The sequence below is a fragment of the Rhyacophila brunnea genome, unplaced genomic scaffold (assembly GCF_057557595.1).
Source record: "Rhyacophila brunnea isolate RB1 unplaced genomic scaffold, BYU_Rbru_1.0 scaffold_2, whole genome shotgun sequence".
Classification (NCBI taxonomy): domain Eukaryota; kingdom Metazoa; phylum Arthropoda; class Insecta; order Trichoptera; family Rhyacophilidae; genus Rhyacophila; species Rhyacophila brunnea.
Window position 1 is genome coordinate 42572479 of NW_028232859.1, and position 13923 is coordinate 42586401.

Consider the following 13923-nt stretch of genomic DNA (forward strand, 5'->3'; position numbering starts at 1 on the left):
GAAATGATTTTGTTTTGTTTCAATATGTTTATAATGAAAGTTATTTTGTCGTAATAAATATATTAGTTATTACTTAATTATATTTGTCCATTAAAAACAGTAAGCAAAATACAGCCTTAGTATGGAAAGGTTAAAAATAATAATCTTGAAGTTATTTAGTTTATAATTTACCTACAATCGGCAAACCGTTATAATATTATGTTGTAGTTAAGAGGTAGTACTATTTTGATACCTATCATCTATCCAGTATTTTAGTTTAGTGTTTCAGGAAAAAAAGTATTTCAATTATCGATTAATGTATACTGTAACTACTGTTCCTTGCATTTTATAAAATTATGATATATAGTTACTTTTCATTTATATATTTTGTAATTATGCGTATGGACATCGTCGATCTGTCACCCAATGAAAGTGGAGAATTGGCTACACTAATACAATCTACTATTCATAAAATGGATAAGTTGCACATCTTAAACGCAACAAGCATTATACCCTGTTTACATGTGCTTGGAATTACTGCTGACTACGTATTATCGCAGCCATAACAAAAAAATGCATGTGTAAATACGTATTATCGTGCAAAATGCAAGATTGCATACGTGGATTTGCTTTAATTCTTTATATGAAACTTATTTTGACAGCTGCCAATTGTGTTTTCTCAATTTTGCCACTATTTTTTCATTCAACGAATAATTTGAAAAATAGTTGTAAATAATAGAAAAAAATGAACGAATTCTGACGCTCGCTAGTAATCGAGGCAAGTACATATTATTGGTACCTTGATTCATGCCACGAAAGCCAGTCACTAATATTAGTGAAATTTGAGAAGTGCTTAGTTGCACGACTGTTGGTCAATTTTGTTGTAATTAGGTAGGACGCTGGTGGCTAAGTTGGTAATGCACATTGACCGGAATCTGATGGATGTAGGTTCAAGTCCTGTCCGGTGCCACTTTTTTCAAATAAATCGGTATGTTTCTGAGGTTTTACAAAATTAGAATGTTACATTCTCAAATCTTGTTTATTATTCGTTGAATAAAAAAAATAGTTTATGATATACCTATTTATTGTTTAATTGTCCTTCCTGCCTAGTTTTTTTTTGTAAGTCATCTAAAGGATAATTATTTTGTGTATTAAAATAAATATTGTATTGCATTTAAGTGTTATGGATTTCAATACATATTTGGGAGGAATTCAGCTTTTGGAAATAACTAGTATTCTCAAAATCTTGTCAGTTCTAAATAAATTGCAGGCTCATAATATTTATGTACTTCCAAATACTGACCCGCAGACAACTAATTGTTATTAGTTTTTTTTAGATAAGCATTACCATATGAGCATTTTGATAATTTTTAAAATAAACAAATTAGTCCTGATCACTAAAAAAATTATCTAAAGTTTTATCATTTTTTTTATACTGGCATTCAATATTCATTATTTCATTACAAATAATTAGATTCTATATTCTTTCGTAATGACATACTTATTGTACATATTGATTATGTTACGACAATGTATTAAGTAAAAATTAGCTTTATAAGCATTAATATTCTGTATGTATTGTAACATAATAAAAAAAATATGGTAATTCCTTTTAAAACTAAATATACGATACCATTGTTGCGTTTGTGAAGAAAATAATAATAAAATAAATGACTGCATCTTAGAAATTGAAACATTTTTTTATAGACAGTTTTAAAATCTGTATTCTTTTCTCTTATCAAATTGGTTTTTTATACACATAACTAATTAAAGTGGCTCTATTTCACAAGTGGCTGATTTTTTTACAGAATCTATAATGTTCTCAGGAGTATACTCCCAAGATCGAATATAAATACTTGAAATACCATAGATACAAATAATTTATAAAATGTGTTTATCATTAAGTACCACATACAATTTATTTAAAATAAGCACTTTACAAAGTTCACACGAAACTATTATAGTAAATACATTTTTACGTGATGAATATGATGGTACAGTATTTTATAATTTAATTGTCATGGCCAATTTTGAGGGATATGTTATGAATTATTAAAAAATTAACTCAGTATCTAAATTTAACAATACAAGAACTTGCATTTAGTTGGTTTTGCAGGCTCAACAATGATTTCACTATTGATATGCTTGTCCACACTGGTCGAATACGGGTTATTTATTCAATATAATGATTATTGAGGTTGTTTTATTTGCTTGGTGTACATAATTTAATAATATTTAATTAGTTGATGTCGTAGAGATGACGTACTTAACGGATTGTGTTAATATAGATTTGAATTTATATTAGAATATTTATCAATATAAAATATGAGTACAAACAAACATGGCGAGACTGTACGTCCAGTCCAGTGATTCCGGGATAGACAGCAGTCAGGTTGTGATAATGACATTTTAATTTATGGCAAACATTTCCATTGACAGCACAATTAATTAATCATTCTCTTATGTTAACGCTTAGTTGGTGTATTTGAATTAGCCATAAGACATATTGTGATGTATACATGATCGTTTCATTGTTTGTATTTTAGATTAAGCAAATGAGACGTTTCAATCCATGATTACAATCATAACTAAAATCAAATAATGTGTAAAATATTTTGTATGAGTTGAACCATGACGGTCTCAATATTTGGATGATATTTATTTGAAAGCTTTTTTTAGAATTGAACAATTATGTTTCAAGGAAAATGTTTATTATGTAACTACATTTGTAATGAAAATGTTTATTATATATTTACAATCAATTTTATTTTACTTGGAGAACTCTTGACGGTGGTCAGCAACCTATGCTACATGTGTATGAAGGTTTTTTGATGGCATGTCCTGGACTCTTTAAGAGTTTTGAGTTAGGGGGATACTTACATGTTTTTGCAAATTTGGTACTTTAACTCATTTAGTGCTAACACCGCAATTGGCGCGTTTGGAGCAGTTGGCCATTCGATATAATTAACGTGTTATTGAAATGTGGTAATTAAAATGTAATTAAAACTTCAGCAGTGATTGTGTTAATAGTAAAAGGTTCTTTTTTGATTCATTTCAAAATATTTGTATTTGTAACATTTCAAAATATATGAGTGAACCTACCGGAAAAAACGAACTACACTGCACAGACTCATTTTGACATTAACCAATTTTCATGACCTGTCAAATAGCACCATACAATTACATCGCATCTCGCTTACTCTTGAAGAATGAGATTTGTGAGACAGTCAGCACTTTTACGTGTAAACACTTATTATCGCGATAGTTTAAAATACATACTATTGGTGCGCAAGTAAATCCATGCACGTGTACAGCCTCTATAAAACTAATAAAATATGTGCTGCATTTCAGTTTATGTAGGTTGCCAACCACCGGTCTAAGATAATATTAACAACAATGTATTATTATTTTCAGGTTTTTGAATAATAGATCTGTGATTGGATTTTTAAGCTTATATTAAATTATAATATAGTTTGACTATTTGTAGCTTATTGAATATGTATTTTTGTCTATGTTGTATATAAAGCAATAGGCTTTTAGCATTTTTTTCATGAAATGTGTAATGATTTTATTAGCCTGGACGCAATAATGTTTTAAAAATTGTTTGAGAATATTGATTAAGTCAGATTTATTTATTGAGATATTAAGTGTATTGTGTATGGTCCAAAAAATATTTTCATAAGGTCAATTATAGTAGGGAAATAATTTAACGATTATTCAATTTGCACAAACAAGTTGCAGAATACTCGAGTTACAGAAAAAAATTACTTAAAAACCAATCCTTTCACAAACATAACAGAAAGATTATACGATCTCATATACACCTTTTTTTGGACGTATTTGACTGTTTAAATTCGGTATCGCAAATTTATAGTGTGTAAAAAAGTATAGGTAAAGAACAATGGAAGAGTTAATTACCTTATGGTTATGGTATGTCTGTATCGTCAGTATTCAGAAACAAATACGTATGTATGTAATGCTCAATGCTATATTTATTTTTAAAATTTCCACATTGAATGAATGGTAAAGATTTGTTTTCTTGTTTTAAAGTAAACCCAATGGAAAAAGTACAAAAAACAATATCAAAACGATTTATTATTTTTTTAAACATTAATTAGTAGAGAAAATTTTATTTCTAATGAAAAAGTTGCCACATACATGTGATTTTTTTTAAAATAATGTGGTTAAAAATATGCTTTCAGTGTAGACTAGGATTATTGCGAAAAATATGTACCTATTTAAAAACAAAACTAACGCATGTAATAAAAAAAAATTAAACTTGGATATTCAGGTGGTAATTTCAACGAACCATGTCAAAAAATGAGGGTGATATGATAAAATCACTGCTGACAAAATCAGTTTATCTCGATGTAATTTTTTGACATGAAATGTTATATATTTTGGTTGGTATTATCTCAGCTCATAATATATGTAAGTTAAATCATGAGGAATACCGTACTTTTTAAAGATTTATGATTCCCGTAAATAGTCGATTAAACTAGTCCTATTTCATTTTGTCTTCCGACTAGATTTTCCTTAAAAACATACCTCCTAATTTGATTGCCAATACGGAGCAAGGTAAATAGAAAAAGTGCTTTGTATAGAAATACCTATAATAGTTAGATAGTCCCTACCTATAAATCACCCAGTCGAGTGTCTCAAGATGCTTCTTGACCATAATTTTATTCACCTATGCCACACCACTTCACAGTTAAGGTAATAAATAGTACATAATTCTAATTTCTTTTTATTAATTCTGTAAAATATAGTGCAATATCTGCACTATACTATTAAATATAATGTTATGAGCGTGGTGAAATACCAGAACTGATTGAGACGGCGGATAGACTTTGAGATTGATGAGTTTTTCAGGGAAAAAGAGGTAATCAAGTATGTTTGGGAGTTTTGTAAATATACACTTAATCATTTTTGAGAATTATTACAACTTTTAATTGCTTTTGCCATACGTGATCAAGAAATCAAAACAGTTATGAAGTGCATACCTATAATATATTCTTTAAATTTGTAAGTTAATGCTTTGAAGATTTTAAAAATGTAATTTTTAAAGAATAAAGTAAAATATTGTGACCAACCGAGAATAAACAGACTTTTACTTGACAAACTTATGCACAATGCTGTGTCATTCTTCACTATGTGTCTATACATGTCATTTGTACAATATTATTTGTGAGAATGGATGGAAGAAGATTGTCGGCAACACCAAATTGATAATTTCAGTGATCACCGTCCTCGTGAGAGTAAATGCTTTTCCTATCTACTAATACTTTTCTGTAATCAGAGAAAATGCATTAAACATAGTTTATTTGGTATGTATTCTAACCATTCAATTGAATAATAACGTGATAACAAAATGTTACCATTTACTATTGCAAAATTTTGCATAGCAATGAAATATAACTTAACATTGGAAAGGATTATTTTCATTTTATAAAAAAAAACATTGAGAACAAATTATAAATATTAAATTATAAATATTTTAAATCAATAACCTCACTTCTACGATTCCACAATTTCACTAACAAGTACTGGATTAAAATAACACTGATTTCACCGGCTATGCACTACCTTTACCAAATTGATGGTCAATCCATATTTTGGAATATCTGACGTCTTGTATCCAAAATATTTAAATTTGAATTGGTCTTCTATTAAAGCTTATTCACAGGTAAACGTGGCATGTTCCAATCGAGTGGTAATAGGTGATAATAGTCAGGAGTATAATTTTTGGATAAAAATTCCATTTTATCACCTCTACGTATTATACGATGCATTGTATTACATGAATTATTTACATCTTCAATTGTTAGTTCATCAGAAGAGAGGTTGAGTTTGTTTATTCTGTCAGGTTCTTTAGGATACAATTCATCACCTGCAATATTAAACGGAGTTAATGTAACAAGGTAGTGAGATAGTTTTACTTCAAAATATTGAGGGCCATGGCTAGGGCCGTCATATTGAAAGAAAACGTGTCGTTTCTTGGTGTCGGTATAGTATCAAAAGAAAGCGTCGATACTGGTATCGTATTGAAATATCGAATACTTTATTGATAGATTCTAAGATTGTAAATATTTCACCAACAACAAAATTGAATAACAATAGTCAATTCATTAAAATAAATTCAACTAACCTGGTAATAATACGATGATTCCATTCTTCAATGGGTAGTAAATGGGAAAAAATAGTTTACAGCCTAAATGACTTCTGGATGCAGCAAACGTTAGAAGATTATCGATGTCATATTGATGTTTTAATCTGCCTAATTCATACCACTGAGGAGGTGCTAGAAGAAGATTCATTTCATCAAATGATTTTAATAAAGTATCTGCATCTGCCCACTGAAACAGAATTAATTCATCTAACTACACTTATGAAATAATAATCATTGCATTATCCAGTATAAAATCAATAAGCTTTTTTATTCAGTTTCAATTGAGCGGTGTGGGAGAGTTAGGCCTTTTGCCTGCGAGCTATTCAAAGATGATCTGATTGAAATTTATCAACTAGTAGCTTGCACGACACTGCTGATGTATTTCAATGGAGGTTTGCTCATGACACGACTAGCATCTAAGGGCTAAGACACGTGGCATTGCAGCTCGAGTGCATTGATGCAGGTCTTACTTGATTCCAGATGCATCCGATTAGAATCAAGATCTGCATTGACGCACTCAAACTGCAATGCTACGTGTCTTAGCCCTAATCGGTTTTGTAATACATCTGTGATTAGTCACTAGAGACACAGAGCTACTAATTACGAATTGAAAGCTACTCAAAAAACAAAACATTGAGGTAAGAGTGTACTATTTAAAAATATAAAACCTGTAATAGCAGTGGAAAAATACCCCTGCCTAATTATAAATTGCAAGAAATTGCAGTTTTTTGCAAATAAATCACAAAAAGCATGGCATTAAGTAGAAAATGCAAATAAATTTGAATTGAATGTTGAAATATCTTTATTCGAATATGTATTTATATATTGACATTCATAAAAATCAAATATTGATTCACAGTAATGTATATTTTACAATTTTTACATGATACATAATAATTCCATTGCCATACACAGGCGCTGTGTGCAAATAGCTAATATTCCATTAGTTATTTTGTAATCATCAAAGAGTAGGGATATAGGCAAAACATCAGTTACTGATCAGTTTATAATTTCAATCACTAATTCAAACCTAACCTAACCTGGTCAGCCCGATCACAGTTGGCATGGACAACAAGAGAAGCCATAAATCCAACCATTACCGAATATATTTCTTTAATAACCGACTGGATAAGGTTACATATTTAGTGAAATTCTAATTGGGTCCGAATGATTTTAGAAAGCTGCATTTTTTTTAAGTTGGTATTTATTGATGATTACTCACCATACATTCTGAAACTTCACTCTTTTCAAAGTGGATGGTAGGCTGCGACTCAAATGCAGTAAGAAAAAAAACTGTATCAAATCTTCGGGAGTTTGGCCTTACTGGAGTAAGCCAGTTGCTCCATAAATAAAGAGACCAGATATCAGGATAACAATCTAAATGCTTGCATAGATTAAGAAACTCTGATGAATCATTGTGTACCTAAAATGTATTTATTGATAAGATATAATATAGATTATCAAGATTCAGAGGCTAATATGAGTAATATGTATGTTCATTTGAAGACCAGGAATTCGTTTCATTTCAGTTTATTCTAAAATATAAAATTTATATAATAAGCATTATTATCATAAACAAGAAATCAATTAAATCATACAGAGTAGAATATCATACTTCGGTGGATTTCAAACTTTGTCATTTGACAGCGCCCTAGGTGTATAAAGATTCTATATAAAATAATGCAGAACTATTTCTAACTAACTTTTGAAATATTTTGGGAGTTTTTTTGAAACAGACTACTTCAGTTATTTATTATTTATATAGACAAGTCTCCTTGAACAAGAATCCTACTAAAATATGATGCATACATTTATCCATAAAAATAATTTCATTAGGTTGTTTCAAAGAACTCTCTCATAAAAAAATTCAAAGCTAAGTAAGTCCCTACTGCATTCAGCTGATGAAATATTCTCAGCAGAATATTTTCCGCTCGCAATCACATATTTTCTCGCCTGCTAATTGAAAATTTTCTCATCAGAATCAGATTCATTTTTTTTTTTGGTATTTTAGATTTCCTGAACAGCCAAATGAAAATTTTTCATTCGGAATCATATTTGATCTTTTTTTTGCTTTCCCGTGCTGCCAATCATAGAGGATTTTTATCTCTTAACAATTTATAGATTTTATTTTTTCAGGTACCCATCATTTTACCGCTTTGCAAAATATCAATGAAAGTAACATACAAACTTCAAACGTTGGCCTATTGCGTCGTGGGTCCCAGGTTCGAATACTGGGTCTGGCAAGTACACATATTGTTTTTCAATCTGCGTATGAGTCAGAGTATGGACCTAATAGGTTGAGCAAGTGGCTGACATCCATTTCTCGTAAAAACAAAATCTGTTAATACAAACCTCCATTCTGTAGAGGCCCATATGATCCTATTAGGATCGGACATGGTTGAAAGAAGAAGAAAAAAAGGTTTTTGAGAGAGAAATAATTCTGTATCATATTGGCACTATAATAAAGGACTTGATTTTCCTTCCACAACGTTTCCACACCATGTGGCGTTAGGTGACTGTTATAATAATGGCTCTTCTCCAAAACAAAGGATGAATGGTCACCGTAGCGATAAGGAAGGAGCAATTTACATATTATTCACCTGAAGAAAACAGCAACCGAAACATACGAATATATCATTCTGATCATGCATAAGTGCATTGAAATGAGATTGTCTGGATTTTTTTTCCATATAGTCAGCAGCGTCCTTAGGAACTGCTCCTGGGGCGCCGCGGCGCACACTTTGAGTATCTCTGTCATATAATATGGTAATTATGAATAAAATGGTTTAAGCCTTAAAATCTATAAACCAACCCTTAAGACTCAAGTAATATAAAAATATCTATAATAGTGAGTACCTTATCTTGCCAATATTTAATATCAAAGTCCATACAAAAGGATGCACGAAGCTGTTTGTGTGAAATGTTAGGATCATGCCTTTTTTTACAAATTAACACTCCCAATTCTTCAAATGTTTCTCTAATTGCTGTTATTCTTAATGCAACATGTCTGAAAAAACACATATAAAACACGTATAACCACTGAATTATTTAAAAGTTCGATTCCAGTAAAAACAGTGAGAATATGGTTCGGTTCTGTAAAAATAAAATTCAGAACCTCATATCAAAGGTTATGTGCCAGTTCTTGAAATAAATCTAATTAATATCAATATTACACATATATTATTGTATTTTTTAAATTCAGGCTATGATTTAAAAAAATCAACATATTTTAAAGGAACATTTTGTGATCTTACATAAATTAACGACAATTTACTACTCAATACTTCATAAGTACAGGGAAATAAAAATTGCTGTCATAAGACTACAACTATCATCTAACTAAAGCAAGTGGGTAGCACAGCTGATATTATTTGAGTAATAATCCATCACATTCGCTGTGAGACACGAGATTAGGCGGGACAAAGAATAGAACGGTACAGGAAAACAACTGAAAAGGTTGCATTTTTTCATATGGCCGTCTGAGACATGACTCTATCAAAGTTATATTGAATCTATGATCTAAATACAATATTATGTTACAATACTTCCATTTCAAGAAACAATGACATACAGATCTACAAACTTATCTGGAGAATGGCCAAAAATGGAACTACGAACTACCATACGGACGCCATATTGAAAAACGTCATTTAAATGTCAGATTTTGCCAGTTACGAGTCATGATTGGGTAGTTTTCGACAGTGGCTCCTCCATTTCATTCTTCAGATAAGTTTGTAGGTCTGTACATCCAATTTGCCAACGCAATAAATCTTATGACAGATTGATACAGCAACGTTTGGATTTGAGTAATAGACAATCTACTAAAATCCACCATCCAACCTACTTGGCTTTAATCGGACGTGTCACGAGGCGCAAGTGACATGCCACAATTGCAGTTTTTTAGGCCTGAAATGTCTTGGGACCAGTTACCCAACACTGAGGTCACCACCGACAATGACTAGGTTTAATTCTTAAACAATATATAAAATTACATTATATAGAATTAAAAATTACTAATGGAAGAAAAGTACAAAGAGAATGCTCGAAAAAGAAAAATAAATACACAGGAAGCTAAAGTAAAGTGTTTGAGCTGATTAAGTGAAGAAATTTTCTTGCTCAGTGTATGGCGCCAAATTGTCCTATATGGCGACCAGGTCAGACAGCCCAATGGGCCTGACAGACGGTTGAACCGATTTGAATAACTTTTGTCTTTCCATACACATTTCAGGACATTGTCAAAAAATGTGGTTGGCCACGGAGATAGTAAGCTGATCAGCAAGTTCAAGCTCGAAAAGCATGCCAATGAAGCCCCTATTACCAGTCAAGAATTGATTTGTATGGTGTTTTGGAATCAGAGGAGTTATTTCCATTCGCCACTTAAATCTGGAATAAAAAAATATTTGTGCCAACCTTTTCTTATTATATCTATTTCTTTTATTTATTTATTTCAAGACGGTTTCATCCTTATGGCATCAATTGGTATTGCCATATAGTATTTTTTAAATTCAATAAAACTATATTCACAAACTTTTTATAATACCTACCAAATCTTTAGAAAAAGAATCCGAAAAAGATATAATACCAGTCTATCCACAAAAAAAATTGAGCAGCAGTCTTAGATAGCTGTGGCTTAGAACTCTGTTCATTATATTGTTTAAATAGCTTATCTAGTTTTGTCATTATTTTGTGAAAAATTTAAATTTATTATTCATTTTTAAAGTATGGTAGGTATAAATATGCGAATACATACTTTCTTATCTGTTTTTTGAACAGTAAGGCATAAATAAAAATTAAAATAAGATATAACAATACTTACGAGGAAAATTTATTATTACACCGAATTGTCGTAAAATATTTAGGTACATACCTACTACACCACTATATTTTTGAAGTGTTAAATTTATTTTCTTTGTCCTATTCATCTTGAGTTATTTTTTTAATCACATATTAAAATTTGAAGGAAAAAAATAAAAAAGGCAAGCATATTAGGTATATTATAATTATTGTATACATACCTAACTTTATAATAGATATATAACAAATTTTAAGCGAAAATTAAAAAGAGTTGCATATCAGGTAAATGAAATATGTTTTTACACAACAGGGTATCGTAAATTTACTTCATAAAAATATATTTTTTTACAATTTAGTAAAATAATTGATATTGTTTGATATCTTTGTTTGTTTGATTTATTTGTAGTTTATAATAAAATAGAGGCAATCATACACTAATTGTTTCAGTCAAATCATCATAAAGACTATGTCTTACTTTTGATTTGATTTATAATTCATTGACGAAAATAGTTGTTCGCAATCATATTATGTTGACTTAAAGATGGTTAAAATAGCTGAGTTAATAAATAAGTTCCATTCATTTAATTAAACAAACATTCGGCGCAAGCTGTCATGTGAAGTATTTGTTTGAATAAAAAAATCGGTGTGGGTACTTATGTACGCGCGTTAGAAGTTATACTTTGGCGTAACAAAACAAAAAACTTGTGATAACCTAGATTCTTCGACTAGCTCTTAATAATCCTCTTAAATTACACACTCAAGAAAAAGGACTGCTTATTCGAACGCCGTTGGCTTAACTAAATTATATAATTATTTATCATTGTTTTTATTTTTAAAGTAACAACTGCCACTATGACGTTTAATAGTTTGTTAACGTAAGGTTGTATAATCGTCACGATTGGAGTATCATACTGTGGCGTAATGGTAGTACGTTCGGCTGATAACCGAACAATCGGTGGTTTTAATCCAATCGAGTGCGTTTATTTTTCTGTGAAAAAATAAATTATGTGTTACATGTAACACGCCAAAAATACACTCTGATTTGATTTTCCAAACGCGCCTAAAGAAGTATAACTTCAAAAATAGGCATCTCAGAATAACATTGATAACAGAATAACTACGATCAAATGGGGATTATTGATGAAATCAATTCAAGGTTTATTACAAATGTTATAATGATTTTGTATGGGATGAAAAAAATGTAGGTACATAGCAAAAATAAATTTTGTAAAAATACAGTACTACTAGAAGTGAGTTGGAAATACTGTCACCAGTTTGTGTGCTCAGGTCTCGGATGAAACTACCCATACTCAGTATGTGTGGCCCTATAAACTTGTTCCAAAAAACTTGTAATGATATCATCGCGAGTCGCTCGCCAGTTGATAGACTTTCAACACTATTGATATTAAATGCGCATGAGCGAGATGGTACTTGAATACAAGTATATTTTAATTTATTAGTCTATGCATTCGAATGACATAATCTTATGTATGAACAATAGCTCATAAATTTTGTGTTGCAGCGTTCCATCGGGATCATCATTCAGAAAAACAACTCATAAATTTAAAATGTGTTTAAAATTTTATAATAAATGGGACATTTCGAAAAGCCGAGCTCAGTGTATTTTTAGCGATTCTATTGAAGCCGATATTTCAAATACTAATATGGAGTTGGTTTTAGTTCCAGTTGAATATGAGACTTATGTCGCAAACGCACACCAAACGCTCTACATTCCAAATACTAGTAAGTATTTTGGAACAAGTTTCGATACTAAGTATTTTTTTATACTGGTAGTAAGTATACTTCGCACCCTCGCAACTAAACCGCCACTAGTCCAAATTTACGTGTTTTGAGTTAATTACTACGTTTCACTGTCTATCGTTCATAGTATATGTACCGAAAATTTCATATCTCTAAGTCATCAAATTCAAGTCAAAACTTCATTCAATATCTAAAAACACAGTACAAAAATGCGAAAGGTAAAAACTTCAAAGCTGATTTTCTCTGTTTGACGTTTTTTGGATAGTGGCAGTTTAGTTGCGATGGTGCGACTTAGTCTTCAAAATCGAACATTTTTCCCACCTCTAGTACTTACATATCGTTTTAGTATTTTTTTGAGACAAACCAAACCAAAACCTAATACTTGGCCACAAAAACAATATGAAATTTATAACATTTATAACACAAGAGGGTTGTTAAATGGGCTATATTATGTTTGTTTGCAATAATGCTAGTTAGATTGTTATTAATTTTCTTTTACCTTTGAACTGGATCAGGTCCATTTTTAAAAATAGGCGGTAAACATGAATTAGGGATTTGAAATTCTTTAAATTTTTCGTTAGTGATTCCGAAAGTGGTGAAGTGATCAATCCACTGGTTAGATGAATCTGAGATTTCGAGAACTCCTCCAGGAAAGACAAGAGTATTTGGATAGAAACCGGATTTATTACTTCGTATTTGACACAGAATATTGTAGTTTGCTTTATTACCACCACTTTCTGGAAGAATCATTTTATTTTTAACAATACTGATCAAACTGGCTGACTCTCTCCATTTCATCATTCTGTTGAATCACTCGCGTATCTTCAATTCGGTTAAACAAACTATAAACCAAGAATTAAACTTGTATAGTTTAGCTACTATGGTAGAATAAAAACAAATTATATTTTTCAAAGGAACACAATAACATAACTTTTTACTGACTATAATAATATTATGTTTATCTGTCATCCATGTGTCAATGTCAAATTCAAATTGTGATATTGCCATATTCAATATTCATACTCTTTTAAATTATACTACTTTCCATTGTAAAAAAAATGGTAATGTGTATTCCTTAAGTCTCTATCACAAAACGTCTAATAAAACATATTCTGACTATTTTTATTAAAACTCATTTATAAAAATAGTGATAATCTGGGTTTTAATTACCGACCCACTTATATTTGATGCTGGTAGAATTAGCTCTTCTGAATCAAATT

At 30.4% G+C, this 13923-nt stretch overlaps 1 protein-coding gene across 2 annotated transcripts; it reads right to left on the minus strand.

Moving 5' to 3' along the window:
- Positions 1-5442: 5442 nt before the first annotated feature.
- On the minus strand, positions 5443-13693 carry LOC147072350 (acyl-coenzyme A diphosphatase NUDT19-like). Of its 2 annotated transcripts, none has more exons than XM_085946577.1 (5): positions 13203-13693; positions 9005-9155; positions 7371-7571; positions 6128-6335; positions 5443-5869 (listed from the first exon to the last, which is right to left on the minus strand). In XM_085946577.1, the coding sequence occupies exons 1-5, from the start codon at positions 13502-13504 to the stop codon at positions 5649-5651; spliced, it is 1083 nt and encodes a 360-aa protein (XP_085802703.1). In that variant the 5' UTR covers positions 13505-13693; the 3' UTR covers positions 5443-5648. The 2 variants fall into 2 exon arrangements, with proteins under 2 accessions (XP_085802703.1, XP_085802704.1); XM_085946578.1 differs by lacking the exon at positions 13203-13693 and adding an exon at positions 9720-9895 and having other exon boundaries at positions 5479-5869.
- Positions 13694-13923: the final 230 nt, after the last annotated feature.

What these genes read in the sequence shown, in the direction of transcription:
- LOC147072350 (XM_085946577.1), bottom strand. Translation starts at nt 13,504, where the DNA reads ATGATGAAATGGAGAGAGTCAGCCAGTTTGATCAGTATTGTTAAAAAT. An exon ending in GTGAAGTTTCAGAATGTATG is followed by an intron (nt 6,336 to 7,370) that starts GTGAGTAATCAT and finishes ATTCTGTTTCAG; the next exon opens with TGGGCAGATGCAGATACTTT. An exon ending in AATCATCGTATTATTACCAG is followed by an intron (nt 5,870 to 6,127) that starts GTTAGTTGAATT and finishes TTAATATTGCAG; the next exon opens with GTGATGAATTGTATCCTAAA.